General features: G+C 38.6%; 2 protein-coding genes across 3 annotated transcripts in view; one reads left to right on the top strand and one right to left on the bottom strand.

Moving 5' to 3' along the window:
- Window positions 1–4,560, bottom strand: part of sdccag8 (SHH signaling and ciliogenesis regulator sdccag8) — a 48,972-nt gene extending 44,412 nt beyond the window's left edge. For both annotated transcript variants that reach the window (XR_009648604.1, XM_060872157.1), the window contains exons 1-9: window positions 4,368–4,560; window positions 3,531–3,668; window positions 3,356–3,438; window positions 2,798–2,905; window positions 2,490–2,615; window positions 2,248–2,352; window positions 1,997–2,061; window positions 1,702–1,893; window positions 282–420 (exon numbers count right to left, since the gene is read on the bottom strand). Coding sequence is in view for 1 of the 2 variants with exons in the window: in XM_060872157.1 (XP_060728140.1) it covers window positions 282–420; window positions 1,702–1,893; window positions 1,997–2,061; window positions 2,248–2,352; window positions 2,490–2,615; window positions 2,798–2,905; window positions 3,356–3,438; window positions 3,531–3,668; window positions 4,368–4,431 (1,020 nt within the window). In the remaining variant the exon portion in view is untranslated. The remainder of the gene's footprint in view (window positions 1–281; window positions 421–1,701; window positions 1,894–1,996; window positions 2,062–2,247; window positions 2,353–2,489; window positions 2,616–2,797; window positions 2,906–3,355; window positions 3,439–3,530; window positions 3,669–4,367) is intronic.
- A 618-nt stretch (window positions 4,561–5,178) lies between these two features.
- The window catches only part of cep170aa (centrosomal protein 170Aa), a 45,595-nt gene continuing 25,907 nt past the window's right edge, over window positions 5,179–24,866 (top strand). Inside the window, exons 1-6 of the mRNA XM_060872154.1 lie at window positions 5,179–5,404; window positions 18,005–18,149; window positions 19,544–19,633; window positions 20,693–20,774; window positions 20,953–21,008; window positions 21,145–21,316. Coding sequence (XP_060728137.1) covers window positions 18,045–18,149; window positions 19,544–19,633; window positions 20,693–20,774; window positions 20,953–21,008; window positions 21,145–21,316 — 505 coding nt within the window. The 5' untranslated portion in view covers window positions 5,179–5,404; window positions 18,005–18,044. The remainder of the gene's footprint in view (window positions 5,405–18,004; window positions 18,150–19,543; window positions 19,634–20,692; window positions 20,775–20,952; window positions 21,009–21,144; window positions 21,317–24,866) is intronic.

Genomic DNA, 24,866 nt, shown 5'->3' with positions numbered 1-24,866 from the left:
AATAAATAAATAAATAAATAAATAAATAAATAAAAGTCAGAAAGCAACATCTTGGGTCATGATATTTTAATATTTTCTCCAAAAAAAAAAAAAAAGTTAAAGTATATCGCTGCCAGAAAAATAATAATTTTTTATTTTTTTTTAAAAACCTCATTTATATTGGAGCTTTTTTTTTTTGGTTTTATTTTGGCTGTTTTTAGAAATTCTGATTTTTCCTAACAGATGCACTGTATAAGCCTTTGACTTGTTGACACAGATGCAAACGTGAAGATGTATGTCACCTTGGTCTTCTCCAAGTTCGCCTCCTCTGCCATCTCTACAGCTTGTTTGACCTGATGATAGGCAGCCCACTCCCTTTGCTGCGCCTCGCTCTGACTGGCCCTCAGAGAGCACAGCGCAGTCATCAGCTCGTCTCGCTCTCTACAGCAAACACACACGCACACAAACACACACAGAAAAAAAGGTTTTTAATCACTCGGGATTTTCAAGTACTCTCAAAAACTAACATCTGGGTCAACGGGTCTCTCTCATTAAAACGCAATGACCACAATCTGTTTGTTCAGTAATCATAAAAATCTCCCAGGACGAACACTGTTTTTATAATGTCCTTTTAGAGACTAGCTGCTCCATTGTGGTGCATAATCAATAGATTAACTGATCTACTGCATAAAGAAAATCATTAGCAGCTACCGTCCTATCCTTGCTGTGAGCTTTAATCATTGATGAGAAAAACCCCCAAAAACAAATCAATAAATAATCAACCAAACATACTGATGTTAATGGACTTTCTATTAACTTCAGACTTATTGGCAATCATTGAATCTTCTGGACATGTCTATAGTAGTTCTTCTCATGCAAACAAAACTTGTACACAGTGGCTTGCGAATGTATTCAATGTCCCCTGGAAATGCTCAGAATTGTCTGATTATAGAACAACATATAAATGCACAAATTCTTCATGTCTGTATTTTTTATCATATTTATTAAACAGCTCCATCTGTGGTGGTTAGTTTGAACGAAGCCTAAGGAGCACTTTAATGAAGTTAAAGATAAGGCAATACATTTTCAGACCACGGGAATAAAGTGAAAAATAATATCTGAGAGACTGGACGTCCCAAGAAGCTGTTAGATGAACAGTGCAAGTGGAAGTTCCAACACACCACCTAAGCTAGCTAGACAAGGCCACAGCGAAACCAAGTCACTCAGAGTACAGTGGTTCAGGGTAGCTAGGAAGAAACAATAGCTCAAGAAGATCCACAGGAGAGTGAAATTTGGTTTTTGATGCCACAGAGAGGCAGGTGTGGTTAAAAACAAAAAGCTGAGTGTTATATAGTGGCTAAGTTAAAGTCCAGATCTGAATCCCATTGAGAATATGTGGCAATTCTTGACAATTACAGTCAAAAGAAATCTAACAAACCTGATAAACGTACAGCACATCTGGCAGGAAGAATGGATAACAACCAATGAAAAAACAATGTGCAAAGCCACTAGTAAACTGAAGGGGTTGTAATCCTTATGCTAGTAGCATGTTTCTTTCTTTCTTTAAGAGCATATTGATTTGGAATAGAAATACTCTCTGGAACAATCTGTCAAAGTGTCAATTGCAATCCAGACAAATCTGATGACTTGTAAGAAGGTTGAATAGCCTAGCAAGGAACAGTATACTAAATATACACAATGAACGCATCATGTCCCACTCACTTGGTGAGTCGCTCGATGGCCTGGATGTGAATGTTGGAGTGCGTTTCTGCCAGTACAGCTTCATGCTGAGCGCATTTCAGACACAAACCTCCGACACGCTGACCAGCCCCAGGTACACCGGTCATCGCTTCCTTGTGCCTCAGACGCTCTTTCAGGTCTTCGCATTCTGTCTGAGCACTCATCAATTCCTTCCTAAACGAACAAGCCAAAGCTGCTTGAAAGTGAATGAGGAATCATACAGATTGTTTTGACGTTGACGTGATCGTCGCCGACTCAAAATCAGTGCAGCACTTACTTCAGTGAAACAACCTGAGCTTCGAGTGTCTCAGACTGTGCTTGGTACAAACATTTTAACTGCTCCTTAAATAGTAAGAGTATGAGTGTTAAACAAACATTAACATACACAGTTTCCTAAAAACATGGTAGGTTTAACATCACTAGAACTGTGAGGCAGAGAATTCAACTGATATAATGAGAAAATGATTTTTTTTTTTTAACAGTAAAAAAAATAATGCTGATTATTTAACTCAAGCATCAGCTACATACCAGCTCTTTTTCCCACTTCTTGTCATCTGTTTTTTGAATTAAGTCCTGTCTTTGTTTTGCTGCCGGTGTTGAGCTAATTTTATCTACTGAAGTTTCAGCATGTACCTAAAAAATATATATGAACACATAGAGGGAAGAAAACGTAAACAAAGATGTGCATGGTGTTACTGTACCTGTGTATTTCGTTATTCATCATTCATTTATTCAGTCATTTTCCAAAACAATTTCCAAAAGTAAAATACCGTGCCATCCAGCAGAGTGTATTCCTTCAGAGTGTCTTCTAGCATCTTTGCCTTGAGCTCCTCATGCAGTTTTTCATTCTCTACAACCACTACCCTGACTCGCTGCTTCACCGCAAGTAGTTCTTCCTTTTGGAGGAAAAACACATTACAAATATACACTTTATTAGGAACACCTGTACATTCATGAGGTTATCTAATCAGACAATGATGTGGCAGCAGCTTAATGCAGTGTACATGGGCAGTGTAGTGTAATAAGACCATAGCCTGGAAAGAAACAACATAATCTAACACTAGTTAAGTAGACTGACCTTGCAGAACTTAACCTCAGCCTCAAGGTGTTGGATATACTCGGACTGGTTGTGAATGATGGGCACCAGATCCTGGACTGCAGGTAAACTATCAACATCTTCCTGTTTCTGCCAGACAGAAGAGGTCAGGGTGTATTAATGAATAAAATGAAGCTTACTGAAATGACAAAAAAATTATCAAGATCAAGATCTGAAGCATTTAAACATGTGTCCTTGCAGACTATAAATACCAGACCAGAGGTGTTTCTGGAGTCTGATCAATACTGGGATACATGCACTCAGAGAATTGCACTAAAAGCATACGTTTTATAAAATATTTTTTTTTCTTTTATTTGAAATCTTTTTTTAATTACTTTATGATTAACCTTTTGGAATATTTCTGCTAAATGCAAGACACCTAACATAAAAGTCAAATCGACACAAAGTGAGCCGTAACCGTGCATTTTAGTACTATTCTTTTATACGCCTGTTGTTTTAAACATCCAGCCTTTGGCTTTAATCTGATGCCCAATCTTAATCTAAACTCACGTTTGTTAACAAACCAGACAAACACCTTACCTTCGGAACAGGCTTCCTTTTGGAAGGAGAAGGAGAGCTGAGTTCTTTAGCTTGTTTCTGAAGCAATGAACGGAGCTGACTGACTGAAACATAAAAACATAAATGATAAGCACAATCTCCTTCCTCTATAGAGTAGTTTCATAAACACAAAAGTGTGAAATTTACGGATTTGTACCTGCTTCGCTCTGCTGTGTTTGCTGTCTCGAGCTCTCTGGTGAACTGTGCTGACCGCTCGATTGGTCCAGGGCTTCAGTGTCACAGCTCTGGTTCACCAGCATGTTGCTCAGCTGCTGTATGCTGCGGTTGGCTCGCTCTAAAACATTTTCAAAATAAAATTGGAAAAAACTGTAGTCTAAACACACTAAACTGATGTGTGCAATCATCACTATGGGGAACCTATAAATTAACCACAAATTAATACCAGCTTGTCGGACCGGTTTAAATACATACATACATACATAAATAAATAGTCTCAATGTATATATACATTGTTTGTTTCTCATACGTTTAAGCGACAAAAGTTTTTATTTGTCTTTTGTTTCTGTTATTAGAGCTGGACAATATGGCATTATGATATTATAATATAGATGCTGTTATATAATAACACCACTATACAGTTTTTAAAGTATGTGACTATTAGTAATACAGTAAAATAATAGTAACCGTTTTGCACTAATTGTAAAGGTTAAGGTGTTTTATTTTTTGCTATACGACCCACTACTTCTGATGATTAAACATGCACAACTGCCAAACTCAACAATATACAGTATGAAATATTCTAATATTCTCAGTTTGCAACGCTAACTTGCTAACAAACTAGCCTGGGTCTGTCTGACTAATAAACATGCTGGACATTTATCTAGTGGATTCCGCTAAAATTGTGCTGTTACAATGCAAGTCAAGATGCGAAGAAAAACTATGCAAATGTTTGTTTGTTTGTTTGTTTAATTAAAACTATGCAATACCAATAGATGCAGCAGCGCTTTAAGCTAGCTAACAAATCATTTATTACCTCTTAATTTCTTCTGATATGCACCCATCTCTTCATCTTCGTCGGATTCCAGTGAAGTTTCCATTTTAACACAACTTTCAGAAGCTTTCTTTCGTTTCCAGGTTCTCAATACAGTCGATATGTTGCTACTGTATAAGTGCACAACACCTGTAACGGTCGAACTGAACGGCTCACTTCCGTAAACGTCGCAGTGCCAGCTGGGATATGTAGTCCTTTGTAAAATGCGTCCCCATGGTTACTAAACGAAGGTGGACAGAATAAAAACTACAACATGGCGGAAAGTTACAGCTCGGGATATCAACGTGAAGTAAAAATAATCTTATAAACTAAATAACTATTCCACATTATATTATACATTTATAAAATATGAAATGTATTATTAGTAATTGATAGTAATGATTAATTACTGCGCTTGTCTAGGACATTCACTAAATTCCAGGGGTTTCGTTACCACGACGTAAAGTGGGCGTGTTTCCGGAGGTCTTGGAAAAACGAGCTCTTTCAAAAAGAAAAAAACAGCATACTACGAAGGACAAAACAGTCATACAGGTAGATTTGTTTTAGAAAACTACGGTTATGGTTAAGGTTAGGGTTAGATTATCAAATAGGCCACGCCTATCCGATGACGCAATATCTCTTACGCTGTTCTGAAATCCCTGGAATATATCTATGACTGCCCTTGTCTAGTGTGTGAGCGCTTCCGGGAGATGCTAAGCCCCGCCCCCTGGATACGCTGGCAGTGCGGACGCTGGAGATGTGGATGATGTACGCCTCCTCTCTCTCTCTCTCTCTGTCTCTCTCTCTCTCACTCTCGCTCTCTAAATCTCTCTCTCTCTTTCTCTCTCTCTGTCTCTCTCTCTTTCTCTCTCTCTGTCTCTCTCTCTGGCCGCCGTGTGTCGCCGCTGTTTGTTAGGAAGAACGTTATTCCTGAGCCCCCATAGACGCAGGAGCCACGCATTGGGCAGGGCTGAAAAACCGTTTGTCTGCTACACGGGAAATAAATACTGATTATAACCGCCTGTGCAGATAGAAAAGGGGTAAGTTATGACTCATATGATAATAATACACACAAATATACACGTTTTGAAGGCTATGCGTTAGTAACTGGGAGATATTTTCAGCGAGCCTAGCTTATTGTTGGCATCAACATTATTTCTGGCTGTTTATACCATGTCTGACCCCAAGCCCGTTATATGATCTTTTCCCTGGAGTGTTATTATTATTCGGCGAAGCTGGGAAGCTGAAATTGTGTTTTTTTGGCAGAGCTGATGTCGTAAAAACACGTTTCCACCGGTGTCTACTGCAGGTAGCATCCCAGCGCGTGCGTGCGTGCGTGCGCGCGCGTGTGTGAGTGTGTGTGTGAGTGTGTGTGTCTGAGATCACACATCTAGCCCTAGCTAAGCTAATTGTTGTTGTTTTTTTTTGTTTTGTTTTGTTTTTTTGCATAAATAGCTTTTTAAATCCACGAATCATTATAACTGGAATTTGTAGCAATGTCGACGTTGCTGATTTTTGTAATTATTTAAAGCGCTCTACAGACACAGAGGCCTAACGTGTGTGTGTGTGTGTGTGTGTGTGTGTGTGTGTGTGTGTGTGTACACGCACTGTTACACGCACACCGTCCTTTATTCTTCAACAACACCGTTTCTTCTTTATTTCTAGCTTTAACTTTAGTGGCTTTAGTTATAGCATCTCTTTGTTTTGGTTCACTGTACACATGTACATGTACACTGCATATGCATATCTATTCACGTGTCATAAAGCGTTATTACGTGTTAGTTACAGTCACCTCTGTGCTGACAGGCCAAGGGTTTTTCACTTGCACAAGGCTGGATGTTGTATTTGATAACAGGGAACTCCATGAGAACTCTATGTGACCAATGGGGTGCTGTTTTGGGAAAACAATCAGTAATGATCTTGTGTGATATATTACCACTCCAAGTTGTATATTCATCAATGACACTTCATCCCGGATTGTTGTATTCTTCTTATACCACGGCACTGATTTACTTATAATTTATTATTGAACATATGTCACATACTTTTTATGAAGAGGCCATTATTTGTCACATATACATTAAAACACGGTGAAATTCTTTCTTCGCATATCCCAACGTTGGAAGTTGGGGTCAGAGCGCAGGGTCAGCAACGATACAACACCCATGGAGCAGTGAGGGCTAGGGGCCCATCATTGGAAGCTTGGCAGTATTGGGACTTTAACCTCGATCAACAACCCAGAGACTGCCCCATTTAACTAATAAAACCATATAGCTAATAAAATAAGATCTTTATTGTCATTATACTAACATACAACCAAATGTTGGCTAACCAGGTTAGGATCCTGTATTACATATGTTATAGCAGCAATAAACAGTCGTCCCATCACCAACCTCTCTTTTTCTTTCTTAGACTTCTATTATTAGAATATATGGAGTGTCTGAATGAATAAATGTTACTGGAAATCTTCTGGACAGTCAGATTTAAGGCCAGCATTGTGGTACAGCTTCCATGTATCTTCTTGCTTGGGCTTATTCATCCTTCAAAATGTATGAAGACAAACATGTGAGGTCTATTTTAAGAGGTTTTATGAGAAAAAAAAATGTAATCGTTGAGCTAACACTAGCATGTTTTGCCTTATTCTGATGACGTCATTATGCCATATCTTGTTTTGTTTAGTTTAGTTTTGTTCACTGCTACACATAATGTTTAGCATTTGCATGTGAATTCAGTGATTAAATAATCAGATCACATCAAATTTACATTTTTTATTTGTCATACACAATTATACAGTTTGACAAGTAGTGAAATACATTTTATGACTGATTGATAGAAAAATACAGCCAATTAACATTAACGTAGAAGAATAAAAATAAGATACAAATAAAATACAAATGGATATAATAAAATAACAGCACATACATGGCATATTTTTATCAGCTATGGTGTAAATTGGAATAGAAGAAAAAATATAGAAGCTCAAATATAGAAAGGGTAGTTTGAGAATACAGTGATTACAATGATTAATCTCTGTATATGTATAACTCATATCTCATGCAAATGTAAAACAATGTAAGCTTTGTAAGACAAATTTGTTGGTATTGGATTTATCTTGCTTATTTTTCTAATTAATACAGCTTTTATAATATAGATATGCAGTGTGACTAATAAGTAAATAAAGGATAGATAATGGTTTATTGGACACTGAATCGCAGTCTAGATCATGGATGTGCTTCATAATGGTATTTAATCATGAATGATCAACAAATTCGACACAAATAATGCTTTCATATTTTTTTCACACATCTGGTGAAAAAAGGTGGCCCAGTGGCAGGATCCCATGCTCTCATTGCCATGGACCGGGTTCAATTCCCGGGAAGGGTTCCAACCCAGCCACTGAAAAGTTAACTCTCAGTGCTGGTCCCAAGCCCCGATAAAAATGGGAGGATTGCGTCAGGAAGGGCATATGGTGTAAAACCTTTGCCAAATCTAATATACAGACCACATGATCCGCTGTGTTGACCCCGAACAGGGAGCAGCCGTAGGAAGAATAAATGGCAAGTAGAGAGTGAACGTTATTTGAATAAGACAGAAAGTGGTTTGTTGCTTGAAAGACAGTGGTAAGAGTGAGAGCGGTGGGAGTTAAGACAGCTGTGTCTGTGTGTCCTGTTAGGAGCATCATTAAATACAGCCAATACAGATTATTCATAAAATCTTTTGCATGCTACAGTGTTGTGGCAGGTTCTGCTAAGGCAAATCAGGCGACACAAATGGACCGACGTGTAATTCCTACCTGCACCTCTAACTGCATTTAACACAGTGTTCAGATCAGACAAGGGAACAGAGAAAATCACCTTATCTTTATAGATGAAACTCACTGACCATATTACACAATTAGGGCTTAAAATCTTATGTTGATGGTATTTATAACACTTATATTCCAAGGCCTCGGAGAACTTTGTTCTACTGTATACTTGTATATGGCTAGAAAGACAAAAAAAACCCTTTCTAATTCTATTGTGTATTTATTTCAAAGTCATTTGTGATCTTATACAATACAATACAATACATTACAAAGTGCTGTTGAATAATGGGCTGCCCTGTTTGCTCCATGTGCCCATTTTGGGATCAAATTTAATTTCAACTTTATTGAATTACCTCCTAAATGGTTTTCAAATAAGATACTGTTTTGTCAGGTTAAACCTTCAGGCTGAGAATAGACCAGCTGTTAAACAGTGACATGGCCTGAATGATACAAAAATAATAGACCATGGGTGCGTCCGATTTCTGTCCCGTCTGTCTGGGCTGGGTGTTACAGCTATTAGGCTGAATCTCTTCTCTGGTGGATTCACAGTGGACGAATCCACCACACTTTGAATATAAAAAGAGGTCTTTGCCGTGACAGAATACAGCTACGTATTAAACACTAAACTGAATCAATGAAAAGCTCTAAAACAAGGTTGTCACGTCAGTAGTATTTAATGCTGTATAACAGTTCGATTGCACTAACACTGTTTTTGAAAAAGCAAGCCTGCATCCTGAGCAGTTTTCCGATTTTACCGACAGCCCTCAGCTTTTTATAAAGCAGCACGTGTCTTCTTTGACCACTAGACCCTGTATAAGTCATTATTATGGAGCAGCATCACTTCCTCTCTAGAACGATGACATGTGCCTCTGTGCATTTCCTGTTGTAAAATGGAACAGCTTATAATTACAGGGGTTTTCGTGCATCTAAAAGTATTATCTTCAGTAACTACTATGACTTACTGTGAGTTCTGAGACCACACTGAAGATTTTTTTTTTAATATTTAAAGAATAGTAAAAGTAAATGCTCAGTATGTTGCATATTTAATATTTAAGATTCATCACAAAATAAGCTGCGCTCACATCTTTCATAATCATTTGCAATTGTTGCTTGTCAGACTGTGCGAACATGATCCCCATGTCATACTGTAGGATCTCATTGGTCATGACTGCACGACAGTCAAGACGCATCAAAATCGGACACACACAAGAAGACATGTCCGGGGTTTTCCGGCGTTCAGACTCGCATTCTCTCACTAAAATGGCAGGTAGCTGCAAACGAAAACAATCTGTTTTTAGTTTTTCTTCTTGCTGTACTGTCCATCGTCTCTGAGGTGGTTTGAAGTTGTCGTGCAAAGTGCTTCATCTGGTTCTGTGCTCCTATTGGTTGTTGGTTTGACGCTCATCGTAGGAGACGTCACACTGCAGGTAACTGTCTGAAACCTTCTAACACTGCCAGAACTTCATCTGAGGAAAAAACTGACCACAACGGCTATTAATCAGCTAGCCGTGACCAGGTCAAACCTGCAATCAAAGACTACAGATTTTACCCCAGGATTCTAGAAATTTTTTAGGTTTTTCAAAATTTGTCTCAGACGACCAAATCGTGGCCAAAATCACACAGTGTGAACCGGGCTTTATACAAAAGCTCAGATTTTCCTCATGACTATTGTTTTCTGCAGAAGCATGTGTTTAAATGACACGCTGATGGATTTGATCAGTCCCTCCAGGAATTTTTTGGAATTGTGTTTTTTTAATTTATTTTTATTACTATTATTATTTCTTTTTTTTTTTTGGTTAGGTCAAAACTTTATTTTGCTGTTAAAAAACAATAAATACACAGAACAGTATACACGGAATAACATATGTTGGCAGAGTGCCAGGTTATCACCCTTATAAAGGATACATTGGTCCTTGAGCGGTTAGATTGTGGTGGGATTACAGAGCACAGGGTTTATAACAGTACAATTCGTATTCATATGTGGCAGGTTATTTTAAAACAGTACATTGTGTTATTTTATTTCTATTTAAAATCCAGTGTTATAAATGACGCAGAAGACCCGGCAGGTCGATAAATGTGCTGCGCTGTTCTCAGAGTCGTGCCGTACTTCTGCATCAGCTCCAAATTTTGTTTGCTCAGCTTATTTTCTGTAGTGGATCATCTGGATTTGAGAAGCTCAGAAATTGTTTGTGTTTTTCTAACGGGTTTATGTAGGAAACGTAGCACAGATGTGGTGCAATAAAGCAATAACGCATCTGTAGATTAGCAGAAGGACAATTCTAATCACTTTCTATAGAACAGTAACATCGATCATGATACACTGGTTTAACACTCTGCTTCTTTGAAACAAACCTACGTCTCGCGCCTCGAGGTATGTGTTGGTAAAATGAATTTCTCCAAGCCTTTGTGTAGACACAAAGAGAAAAATTCTTGAACAGGTCAACCATTGATAAGTAGGGTTGGGAACCGAGAACCGGTTCTTATTCAGAACCGCTTCTGTTTTTTAACAGGAACCGGAACCGCGCGGAATTTTTTAGTTTCGGTTCCCAACGCGGTTCCGATGCGATGGCGGGCAAAGCGCTTTGAGCGGTCACTGAGCGATCAGTGATGTGTGATCTGAGTTTGGTGACAGTACAGTGTATTACAGTAAAGTTATTGACTGTTTTTTGTTTTCGCTTTTCGGGTTTTGCACTTTGCTGACGGTCTCTTGGAATCTGTCTCTTAGGTGTTCGCACATAGAGACTTATGTATTTTGTCCAATGCAGAGGAAAGCTGATATTGAGGAAACTTGGGTTGTAGCTGCGTTGTAGCTGCCTCTCTACATTACTACAATAAAAAAGAGTCGTTATTTGTGTAATAAGAGTGTTTAGGTCAGGAGCTATTGACTTGGGAAATTCAAATCTGTGAATATGGAGCCAACTTTACTTAAGTCCCTCTGAGAGGGTTTTCTCCACAGCTGGAGATAGAATAAGCCAGGAAAGGTCTCGTCTTCTCCCAGAGAAAGCAGACATGTTCATTTTTCTTCAGAAAAATTGCTAACTATTTTGCTAAGTTGTAATTCTGGATGTTAAATTTGATGTTGGATTTATTTAAATTTAAATTGATATGAATTGAAATGCTCTGTTTAAAATATTTAAAGAGTGATTAATAAACACAAATGGAATTGTTTAAGTATTGTGCATTATTTTTCACATTTCTTTTATTATGGAATCGGAATCAGACCCGGGAATCGTAAGGCAGAACTGGAACCGGAATCAGAACCGGAAAATTCCTTTTGATACCCAACCCTATTGATAAGCGCAACCACAAAAAATTTAGCTTTTCCTCTACTTTGAGCATTCATACATTATTTATTTTCAGAGCAGGGAAGGAGTGATTTGAAAATCTCACTGTGTGAGCAGTGGAGCAGACTGACGGAGTGAAGGTTTTTGAGTTCACTTAGTAGTAAACAGGTATAAATTAGACATTAGCTAAATCGTTAAACATAAAGCAGGTGTGCCCCTTTTCCACCAGAAAGAATTGGGTGCTGGTTCAGAGTTAGTGCTGGTGCTGGTTCAAAGCTGGTTCCACTAGCCTTCTAAGAACCAGTTTGCCTTTCCATGGGCTAGAGAGCCATCACAGAGCTGAGTGTTATGTCACTGTATATGTCTCGTCTTTCTCAGCAATGTTAGCGCAGCAGCGGCAAACACAACATCAACAATGACGGATGTTGCTTTACTGTTAATGCTCATGGCTTTGCGAACCTACATTGGCGTCCAAAGTGGCGAATCCAATGTGTACGTGCAACTCCATGTAATTTGTATAAACGGAGGTTGCAATTGAGAAAGTACATAACATTATTTTATCATTAACGCAGAAAAATGGTAGCCTTAGCATGTAGCTACCTACTATCATGTGTGCTGATAATTGATCATATTGCGGTAAAGTAAAAGTGTATTAAACATCGGTATACTTAAGGTACATTATCAAAGGTGCTAAAAGTAACCTTACCCCCAGACCCACCCCCAGCCCCTACTTAAGTGGTTCTTAAGTCTAGACTAGCAATGTTTTGGTGCTACCTAAGAACCACTTTTCCTGGTTCAGAGCTGGTGCTTTGGGTGTTGAAAAACAAAGAACTGGTTTCAAATTAGGCTCTGGCTCCGAACCAGCACTCAAACTGCCTTGGTGGAAAAGGGCATTTGAGATCATAACACAAGGTCAAGACAGGCAGCAACCAGAGATCATCCATATCAGTGATGAATACACGAGTAACCATTATCACAGGAAATACTGAAACTGAAAATAAGTCACTGTGACAGTTGAGGATATTTGAGAAGCAAATACAAACAGAAACAGCTGAGCATAAAAAAGAAAAATCCAATCAAGGAACCAAAACACAGCCAGGTGGCCAAAAAATAACCCCCATAAACCAATACTCACACAGTAAGAGGAATCTGTGAAGAACTGATTATCGAACCGCCCGACTGCCTACACCCCAGAGGCTTAGTGAGTCAGGGGGCTTCAAAGCCAGAGACCCACATCAGTTCGCTCTTATTCAGGGGGGAGATGGTAGCTTCTGTGCATCCATGCCTATGGCTTCATTGTCTCATAATCCTCCCCTGCATGCAGTCCTCAGCTTCAGTTGCAGACACAAATGTGTTTAGGAAGTAGTGTTCCTAAACACACAGTGTAATACGGTGTAATAACCATAGAGTTAATACGATTTTTTAGATATATTATGATATAATTTCATGAACTCTCATTGATAAAGAGGTTTTAACCAAACGAAAGCAATTTGTAACTGTAACTGTTCTCATTAGCTCCTATTTTGTTAGTTTGTTAGCTCGTCCGCTTTTGCACTTAAAATAACTGTGAGCTACAGTAGTTAAAACTGTATTTAATGATAATGCTACTTACTGAACTAAACTACTTCCTAAACACATTTTAAGGTCACAGCACAGGAGTTCCACAATAGTCAATTTTCATCACATGATTTTTGTCTCATCTGTCTGTTTTTCCTCTTGAAAAATTAACATGACGTAAAACTGAAGAAGAAGAAGAAGAAGAAGAAGAAGAAATATTTATCACATATACATTATAGCACAGTGAAATTCTCTATCCCAATGTTGGAAGTTAGGGTCAGAGCATAGGGTCAACCATGATACAGCACCCCTGGAGCAGTGAGGGTTAAGGGCCTTGCTCAAGGGCCCAACACTGGCAGCTTGGCTTGAACCCTGAACAATCCAGAGCCCTAAACACTTGACTCAACACTGTCCATGTTGCTACATGCTCGGTTTCAGGGGTATTACAGTATGTAACATAAATAAAACTAAATAGTGTATTGAATAATGTAGTAGATTTAAAAGTTTACTTTTGGCAGTAAATGAAATGAAATGACTGAATTATTACATTAAACATTATATTTTTTCTGAGGAGAGAGTAAAAGGTACACAGGGATTACTGGTGTAATCATCTGGTAAACATGTGCTAATGACTTGTTTAAAAAGAAGAGTGTGTTTCAGTTCATTACTGCAGTACGATGTAACGTGTCAGACGAAGCACAAAGCAAACGGCTATTTAGATTTCGCAAACATTCAGACAGAAACACTTATACCGGCTTGCATTTCAGGGATGTTAGCTGAACTTTTCAGAGATAGCCCCTCTACTCATTCCGTACAGTCTCAGGTCATGAAGACGTCCTTTAGAGTAATTTCAGATATTTGAAAGTTTCTTACGGAGGAGGTTCCCATGTAGAAAGCACATCATTATATTCTTTTAGATTTTGGGAATTCTGCTTACATATGAAGAAGAAATACATATAGTTAATCATTTCAAAGATCCTTAAGTGTCAATCAAACTGAATTTCTGCGCATGGCGTTCCACAGGACAGGTGAGCCAGTGTCTGGTTTCTCTCAAAAGTCGAAGAGAATCAGAGAAGTGTCAGAGCAGATGGAAGGAAGCCTTATCTATACTTCCTGTTCCCCACAGAGTGCGAGTGCATGCAGCCTAAAACAATCTGACTGTTCAAGCTATGAAAGGGAAAGGATGCACTTCGTGCCAGCATGGACGAATCACCCTTTCACTCACTGACAAAGCATGTTGCTTCACTGGCCAGAGCAGGAAGTGAGGAAGAAAGTCAAACTTCTCATTCATCATGTATCTTTAAAAATACAACATAAAACCATCAGGGTCAAAGCGCTCTAGATTAAAGACCACCTCCTAAATCAGGTCTTAACGTCGACTCTTAAGAGGAATAGTAGCAGATGATTTTAATTGGGTCAGAAATACATGTGTGCTAAAGCTAGTTTTTCATTCCAAAATTCTCACTGCCTGAAACTCTTTCATGTGTGTTTAAGCAATCATTGGTGTGGTACAGCACCACAAGTCTTCTGCCACGTTGCGCTTGTTCCCAAACTCCTGCAGGCATTTGCTGTCTCTAATGATTTCCCTGCGGTTAGGCAGCTGAATCCTGGGCTCGGGACCTAGTCGTCATTATGCAGCAATTTCTTGCTGGCTCCTTTCAAAATATACGGCAAGGGATATTGACAGCCATGTCCTGCCAAACTTACAATGCTCATATCCTCAGGCATCTGATTTCTGTTCAAGAACTCATTTTTTTTGGAATTGAATATGTTATGGACTAGAATTTTGTCAAGGGGCTTATTATATTCAAAACTGTCCAGTAAGTAGGTAGCTAGCTTTTTGTGTTGTGGTGGCTGTCTGCCTCAAGTGATGCACTTGAGATATACACTACTGTATATGGCCAAACATTTGTGGAAACCTGACCATCATATTTGAATGGTACCACAAAGTTGAAAGCATACGTGGAACTGTATAGACTGTTTTTGTATTCTGAAGCATTACAGTTTCCCTTCACTGTAACTAAGAGGTGAAACCTGTTCCATAATCATAAAGCTCCTGTACACAAAGCGAGCTCCATGAAGACATGTACAGAGTTTGCCAAGGCTGGTGTGGAAGAACTTGAGTGTCCTGTACAGATCCCTGACCTCAACCTTTTGAATAAACTGGAACACTGACAGCACCCCTGGCCTTCTCACCCATCATCATTCCCTGACTTCTCTAAAGCTCTTATGACTGAATGATCATAAGTCCCCAAATCCTCACAGCCACGCTCCAAAAAACACGAGTTCCATCCATACATTTGTCTTCTTGGTTTACCGGACATCAAAGGTACCTAGATTCACTATGCCAACTTTATAACAGAAAAAACAACAAAATGTAAAATCATTGATTTGTCAATACCATGTCATTACCTCACGGGAAAAGCACCTTCATCCATCCATTTTCTGTAGCGTTTATCCTACACAGGGATGCAGTCTATGCTAGAGTCTTTCCCAGGGGACACACTTTAGACCTGAGTGTCTTTGGAATATCCAGAGAAAACCCACGAAACACAGAGAGAACATGCAAACTCCACATACAGGGCACTAACCACTAAGCCACCTAGAAGTCCTAGGCTAAAAAGCATCAGCTAACATGATGTAACTCAACACCCATGACTCTGCACTAATACAGGACAATGAAAAATAACCAAGTGCTTGAATCTTTGAGAGCGGGCAATTATACGGATCTATAGTCTTTATTCTGTCCTGATTATGTCTCTTGTGATGAAGTATATCTTGCGTGTGTCCTTGATCAGAAGGCAGAAAGCCATTGAAAACATTGTGATGTAAAGACATTATTTGAGTCTGAAAACACCAGTGTCGGTTCTATCAACAGCCTACTGAACCTGATTGTTCGCTGGACAACTAGGAATGAATAACGGATACATAAATTGCTTGTCCCAGGCCTCTGGGCTAGTGATTTGTCCACCCCTGCATTATATGACTCGCAATTACACTCACTTGTTAAAGCTAAGGCATAACTGGAGGACGTGTTTTGCAGAGGAGCAGATGTGAGACTCATAAATCAAAACGGTACTCACTACAGAGTTAGATTCTGTCATAGACATGCACCATTAAGCTTTTGTAATCTAACCAAATGTTAATCAGTCATGGCCACCACAAAGTGCTGCATTGTGTTCAGTGTGAAAAGGAGTTCGGGTAGTGAGGGGGTGCTGAGGGGGTGCTGAGGAGCTGCATGAACAGCCTCAAGGGGATATGATACAGGGTTTAGTGGAATTACTCTGGATCACATGTTTAGTTTTCTTCTGGAACGTTCTATCCAAGCCTTGTTATTTTGTAGAGGTGTCACTAAACAAAAATGTTGTAATTCCAGAGAATTTCAGTACAGTAGTGTCTTGACATGTAATGTGCATTAAACATTAAACATTAGCTCTCTGGCAAAGGGGAAATATTGTGCACTGGTGTTCATAGGTTGCCAGATTTCAAGAAAACTCTCTGCAAATGTCAAAAAAAAAATGTACCAAAACTAGTCCTGGCATTTCTCTTTGTATTGGAAAGAAGTTGACAATTGTGCTAAATCTGATTTGAAACTAAAACCGGCCCAATTAAGCGCAAAACCCACAGCTCTGGCAACCCGATTGGTGTGACTCAAAAAGGGGCATGTCTGAAGCACAGGGTGCTTTATTTCACATTCTGCTATTAGTTAGATGTGCTGTGAAAGTCATGTAGCTCTCTGGATTGCACATTTTATTGAACTGTTCATCTTTAACTTTGTAAATATGACCTTCCTATTCGTCATTGTGATTTCTTTCTCCCAGACTGAATCAGCCAGGAAATGCTGTCTTAAAACAGGAGAGAGAGAAAGAGAGAGAGTGAGAGAGAATGTGTGAGTGTTATTAACACTGTCTTGTGAAATACAGGAGTGTGTGTTTTTTTAAATCTTTGAATCTTCTCACGACTGGAGATCAAGCACACTTTTTCAGAGCTGAGGTGAAATAATTTATACGTTTATTTTTATTATACCTCAGCTGACATTGTTACAGCTATTGCTATTTATCTGTAGTAACAGAAGCAGAGTTTTTTGGACTGATGTAGACCCAGCATATTTGAAATCTGCAATGAATTGAATTTAGCTAGATTGTAGTTTAGGAGTTCACTCGTGAGTTGTGGAGGTAACATGAGGTCGTCTCTAGCTGGACGCATTTCAGCTTGTGGGTCAAGAAGCTGTGTGTACATATTTTCCATTTCTCAGCGGTAGGCTTGGGAAGCTCATTGGGGATTTTTTCAATGATAAAGCAAAGAGAAAAAAATACAGAGATGCAGGGTGGGAATCAAGAAGCATGCGTCACTTCCGGCAGCATCTGCTAATGATCAGTGTGGGACTGGAGGAGGGTGCTCAACTCTCTCTCTCTCTCTCTCTCTCTCTCTCTCTCTCTCTCTCTCTCTCTCTCTCTCACTCACACACACACACACACACACACACACACACACACACTTTACTGCTGCTAGAGAAAACACAGGAATGTTATGAATCTAACCGATCTCTCTAGCAGCCCGCCCACTCAGCCTCTTTGAAATTTCAAACTTAAACAAGATTCTCCAGCATGCCAGCGATGAGCCGCTAATACAGAACTGTTCTAATCATTTTTACGCTAAAATTATGGAGATTGGCTGGAGGCACTGGTGGATCATTTTCTTTAAGAGCCTCCTGCCTTAACAATGCAAAAGCATTTATTTCAATTTTGTGCTGCAGGAAAACCATTCATTGTGAGGCTCAACGTTATTTTATTCTTTTTTTTTTCTTTTTGCATTCTTGAATGTTTATTCTACCCTCTACACTCTCTACACATCAGTACGTGCCATATTTACCACCCAGTATTCCCAAGATATGCACTGGATCCAGGCATAACAAACAATTAAAGACAAATGAATGAATTCCTTTCCATTTCAGATCTCAGCACTTTGTGTCTATCTCTCTGTCTTTCTTTAAGGATGACGTAGGGGCTCAGAACAGAGAAACAGAGAGCAGAGATGAGTCTGACATCCTGGTTCCTGGTGAGCAGTGGTGGCACACGCCACCGTCTGCCCCGTGAGATGATTTTTGTGGGCCGTGATGACTGCGAGCTCATGCTGCAGGTTAGTTGATGCCTTCTGCCTTTTCATATTGCTTAATACTTCCGGGATTTATTAATTAACAGAGAATAATCGTCTAACAGCTGAATACAAACCAGCACCAAACATCACAATGAATTGTTAGAGTCCCATTATATTGTACTAATAAAAGGTTTCTGAATTCACACATTACAGCAGATAGGTCTCAGGACCCCTGTGGTATTTTAGCGTCATTTTTATTTATCACTGCTGGAATGGAAACAGACGTGTCCCTGAGTTGTTCCTGCTGAGTAACCTGACTGGATCAGTGACACTCAGAGCATGTGTGCTCGGGTCGTCACCGCACTCTATTAATAGAAAGTGGGACAAACAGCTCATGGGTTAGTTTTAGATATAATATTTTTTCGAAGGCCCTTTAGAACGAGCGGGTAATGTTTCCCTTGTCAAACACAGCAGAGACGGATGCCAATACTGTCGAAGCAACCGAATCCAAATTCACAATCCGACAGCTGACGCATCACAGTTCTGACACAGTACAGTGAAATAAACAAACACAAAACATAACACGCCATCCCAAAGCAGTCATATTAACATATAGCCACATGCTTCCTTTGGATCGTTTACTTAGAGTTATACAAAAAAAAAAACCAACAACATTTTATTCGCTATGATCTAATTAGGAAGAATTATTGTGAACTGCCTTGTGGTCACATCATTGCACTAGGCAATCATTTATATTTGCACAATATTTTCTTTTATTAAGAGTCAGTCCTGGCTCATAAAGCTCAAATCTGACATCTTGAATTTCTGTCATGTGGAAGGCCATAAGAAGTGCTTTGTTTTGGTGGAATGTTTTTTTCCTCTCCTTGTAATGGCCTGGGGATGTTGGGGGGAAAAAGCTGCCCACTCGTGATTATTTATAAAAAACACTTAATAGACCTGGTCACATGGTTTAACCAGGAATGGACTGGATATACAGTATGTTAAGATTGCTGCGTGTATTATTACATACTTATTACACGTCGTATATCAAATCAGTACAGAATTGATTGAATTGCAGTAAGAGGTTTACTTTCCACTTTAAGTAAAAACATGGCAGGCACTCAATGAATGTAAATGATCTCTCCTTGACACAAGGCCAGTCATTGCATGCTTTCGTTTTGCTTCAAGCTTTTTGGCAAATTTTGTTAATCGCCATTTCCCACACCCACGCTGCTTCTCCTAGACGGCCACGATCGGCTAGCTTTGCTGTGATTGACAGGAAAGAGGCACACCATTCACCTCACCCTGAGAGCATGGCCAGTCTTTGTTTTCTTGTCTCTTTGTTGTCACATGATCTTGGTACAATAGGACAAATGAAAATCAGGATTAAAAGGCTAGTTTTCTCTAACCACTCTCACGGGTTTTAATGTTTTTAGTCTCGTAGTGTAGACAAGCAGCACGCTGTGATTAACTACGAGCCAGCGAGTGATGAACACAAAGTGAAGGACTTGGGGAGCCTTAATGGGGTGAGTAACATGCCAGTAGTTGGTAACAAGTGACTTTTTTTTTTGTTTTGATTCTCAGCTAATTTTCACTACAATAAAAATCACTACATTTTATTCATTATTTTATTAAATACTGACTTAATTATATGGGGTATAAAGACATGCGTCATGTGTTATTGTAGTTGTGTCCTACTCTTTCTGAGGTCATTCAAAGCATTTCTGTGTTCCTCACACAGGAAGTGTGACTCATTGCTCTGCTTTGGAATTCCTCTTCCTGTCCAGTGTTTGTGGCAGGAAACACTCCTGGACAAATAAATGTATAACCCAATAACAATCATCTTTAAACACGCTATCTGGTTTGCGCGCTCTCTCTCTAAGTGCTTTGTGGCTATTTCTTGATAGTGATTCGTGCTTCTTTGGAGTGGAGTCACTCTATTTTTCAGCAAAGAGTCATGAATCAGCAGGATCAGCAAGATCCTGTACACATCCCCCACACTGGTCATCCATTACAGCACAAGGCTTTCCTCTTTTAACTGATCTGAAATAAAGAACGGAAAAGAAAAGAGAGAGACAAACTTCGGTCTCTTCTGATTTTCTGATGTTATGTGTTTTGTCAGTGAAATTATCTCAGTGTCGCTTCTCATACCAGGCAGGAAACATCTGATATTTGACACTGAGCAGAATTTAGAGCACACACACAGAAGATTTGGTCAGGCTCCGCGTGATGTCCTGTTGTAGTTTGAGTCTATCATGTACAAGGAGCAGCAGTTTGTAGTTGACTCTAACAACCGTATTATAAATCTCAGCATAACATTTGTGTAAAATTCAGCAAGAGATTTGGTTTAAGCTCAGATTTAAAAAGGCAAAAAAATCCAGCATAATTCAGTAAACAGCAGTAGTTTTTTTATGTGAGGAATTATTTATTTATTATACTTTTTTTTCTCTTTTTTTTAAGTTTTATGAGACCTCAATGAAAGATTCTTTCATCATGGTCTAGTTTAAAACTTGTGAGAAATACATGTTTCTGCTAGCTCTGAGTGTCAGAATGTTTCAGACAAAAAGCTTTGCATTTCTTTTCAGACATTTGTGAACGACGTCCGAATTCAGGAGCAGATGTATATCACTCTGAAGATTGACGATAAGCTGAGGTTTGGATATGATATCCTTTACAATACACCTGCCATCAGTCCCTGCCTAACATCTGAAACGTGGGTTTAATGCGCGTCACTGTTCTCTGTGTCTTTTGTTGTCTCACTATCTTTTGTGAGAGTTTGTATTTGCATACTTTTTCTACACCACTCAATAAAATGGCCTTCTTCTTCCTTGACCTGTTGCACATACCAACTTGTTTACTGTGGTCCGAGGAGAGCTTCATGTTCCAGAGGAGGCTTTAAAGGTACCTTAACATTCGTCAGCTCTGTTAAATCAGAGAAATCTCGGATGCCTGTTATAGTAAACTGAGACTCCTTTAATCCTGGAAGAATATGGTTAAGCTGGAATCAAGTAAATTGTGTTTAATATGTTTTCTCTAGCATGAGAAATTTACCAGTCAGCTTCAGCTGGGGAAGAAGCCAGTCTGCACAGAGTCGCCCAAAACACCCAAATCTCCACCAGCCAAAGGTGCAGAGAGCAAAGCTGCCGTGCCCGTCGCTGAACCTCCTGCCAAAGTGGTCGAAACCTCCAAGACCGATGAAAAAATGACAGGTAGAGATCTACTAATTGCTTTACTTAAGCATTATACTGTACATATGAAATCTTTTTTTTTTTTTTTTTTTAAATAAGAATTAATTTCTAATATGTTGTATCACATTTTACTATTTATAAAGATTCAAGTAGTTAGTAGATTCAGTAGTTAAATCAATGCAGGTTAAATTATCGTGACAGATTCAACAGGTTATGGGTCTGTGTCTACTCTGCACCCTTCATAATCATAAGTGTGATCATTTATGGTGGTATACGTATAACATCTGGTGCTAGGCATTAGGTATTGTTCACACCTCACCCCGGTGCCAGAGGTGGGTAGAGTATCCAAAATCTGTGCTCAAGTAAAAGTACAAGTACTTATGGAAATATTTACTCAAGTAAGAGTAAAAGTAACAATCTTAATAGTTACTTGAGTTAGAGTAAAAAAGTATCCGATGAAAAAACTACTCAAGTAGTTAGTTACTAGTTACTTCTCATCTGATTGATATGAAGCAAAAACCCTGATTTTCAAACTACTTGGAGAGCTTTCACACACCTCTCCTTAAAAGTCTTTATTCTGCTAATATAAAACACAGGTTGAAGTGTATATATATAAAATGTGATTAATGGTTTAATGATGTAAATGAATGATGTGCTGGGCTAACCTGCTCTTCCTTTTAAGATTAATTTACTTTATTCTTACATTTGTTACATTTTATAAGTAAGTACATGTATTCTTTAGGTAGGGATAAAACAAAATTTAATCCCGTTTTTATTTTGTATATGTTCTACACTTTAGTGAAAAAAAAAACAGTCAAAAAAAAACTTAAGTGAGATGTCAGGATTTGCGTATAAATGCAAAACATCTTACAGCATGCAATTCAATTTATTTTGTGGAACATGGATATGAAAATGCAGATGCTTATAATGAACGTTTGTACATGAACGTGTTGTTTGTAGGGTTCACAGGATTGCACGAGAGCGTATATGAGGGAAAACATTCAGACAGTGTGTGAAATGTAGTATTATGTTAAGGTCAAAGTGCCAATAGTTACCAAATTACCATCAAATAGGCATAATTTTGACACTTACCGCTACGTGTTTTTTTTAGGTTGGAGCTGGAATTCTTGTAAGCTGCGATGTCTGTTTTTCTGCACACAGAATGCATCGCATTATAAAGCTATTATTTTTTACATCTTGGAGTGAAAATATAGAATTAATTTGAGGCCATGGGTGATCTGCCTTTGATAAAGCGCAAACGTCTTCCTCTGCTTCAGCCATCATCTTCCATCTAAAGGCACGCTAAACTTCGAGACTACGAATATGAGATGCGCAGCATACTCTCGCGAAGCAGCCTCTCCAACGTCTCGCGAGACTTGTCATATAAACTAATTATTATTTATTAAATCTTATATTTATTACCATTTGAGTAACGGAGGAACGCCACAGACTGTAGCGAAGTAAAAGTAAAGTTTTTCCACTAAAAATCTACTTGAGTAAGAGTAAAAGTACGCATCTTTAATTATACTCAAAATGTACAAGTTACCCAAAAAATGTACTCAAGTAAATGTAACGAAGTAAATGTAATTCGTTACTACCCACCTCTGCCCGGTGCTATAGTGTGTTAGAGACGAAAGCTGAACTCACACTTACAGTCGAACATGGAATTATACACCTAGACTGATAACGCAAACTCTACACACTATCTAAACACGTTAATTCAGTAGATGATGCTGTGATGTGGAGTTTAAGGTTTTAAACCTAAAGCCCACTCTTTAGAACAGGGTGTGGTTTAATTAGTCGCTCTCTCGTATGCAATGACCTTTCCAGAACAGTGGCAGAAATATAGAGCGATGACATTTAAATCTGTTTAAAGGCTGGTGTTGTGGGTGTCAGCTCAAATGAACAATCATATCGAATCAAGATTACAAGGTTCTACATCCTGCTTTATTAAAGGTTTGAATGTAGAAAGAAAAGCAAGCTGAATTACTTACAGGATCTATGGACGGTTTCACCGAAGGATGCAAATAACAGGGCGGAGTCGATGCAAATCGATTCCTTTTGAGTGTAAACCTGAAATTCAACTGAAATTCAACAACACAAATTAATATCTGGAGAGCATGTAGTAAGTATTTAGTTATTTAAGACAAGATTATACTATTTACAGAATAATGAAAAGGCTATGCATTTCCTTACAAATAAGGTTAATAAACATTTGTTGGGTCAAAGTCAGACTTCATGTCTATTGCATATGTCATATTTCAACTGTGTGTGTGTGTGTGTGTGTGTGTGTGTGTGGGTGTGGGTGTGGGTGTGAGAACTGAACTGAATTGAATTGAATTGAATCAGTAAATCACAGCCTAGATTTGCTCTTTACTTATTCAGTGAGTCAGTGTTGGATTCAGGGAGTCATGTCTGTAATTGATTCACTCCTCTCTTTCAGGAAATCTTTTCAGTCAGACAGTCCCATTCAGCATCATTTGAATGGGGGGGCATGAAAGCCTTTATTATCACCACATATACATTACAGCACAGTGGAATTCTTTTCTTCATATATCTCAACTGAGGAGGCTGGGGACAGAGCGCAAGGGCGGCTATGATACAGCACCCCTGGAGGAGGGAGGGTTAAGGGCTTTGCTCAAGGGCCCAGCAACAACATCATTTAGTCAGAGCTGAGGATTTTCCAGATTTTCTGTGCATGTAATACAATTCAATACAATATAAAATCACACAAAATACAAACAATTTTTTAGCATTTTTACACTTTTCAAGTTACTTGAATCACTAATTCTACTAATTTCTAACGAGTCATTTAACTGAATAGACTTAGATGACTCATGCCACTGAAACAACTCAAAAAATTAATCTCTAATTCAGACAGAACCTTTATAAAAGAATTACCATTTGAACATAGTGCAAACTTCAGCTCAGCCGAATATCACCATGCCATCCTTGTCTAGCTTCATTAACTAGCATTGTATATATAACCCTGGCTAATAATGGCACAAGGCTGCAGTAAAGTGCTGGCTGTCTAATTACAGGGTCGTGACAGACCCCACGCCCTTAGGTTGTTTTTTATGTTTTGTTTTTCAGAAAAAAGGGAACAGGCGGGTAGCGTTTTCCATGTGTTTTTGCCAACTGGTTATTTATCACAGATAACTGTCAGTGTAGTGTTTCACATATGTACTGCACAAAACACAGCCAATATAATACAACTGTTTCATACTGTATTTCTACTATAACTAAACTAATACACACACATAAATACAGTTATTATTTATTTATTTAATTATTTACTTAGTTATTTGAAATCTGAAACATAGATAGATAGATGGGTGTATGGATGGATGGATGGATGGGTGGGTGGATGGATGGATGGATGGATGATATACCATATATCTAATGTTGTTAATACCACATGTATTAGGAATTTTATATATATATATATATATATATATATATATATATATATATATATATCAATATATATATTGTTTGTTAAGGGCATGTCTTCATTCATCACCGCTACTGAAACACCGGACCTTATCTTTAGCTCTGGTCTTTACACGGT

Source organism: Tachysurus vachellii, chromosome 6, assembly GCF_030014155.1.
Source record: "Tachysurus vachellii isolate PV-2020 chromosome 6, HZAU_Pvac_v1, whole genome shotgun sequence".
Lineage (NCBI taxonomy): Eukaryota > Metazoa > Chordata > Actinopteri > Siluriformes > Bagridae > Tachysurus > Tachysurus vachellii.
Note: the sequence above shows the minus strand (reverse complement) of the source record. Positions and strands in the feature narration are given on the sequence as shown.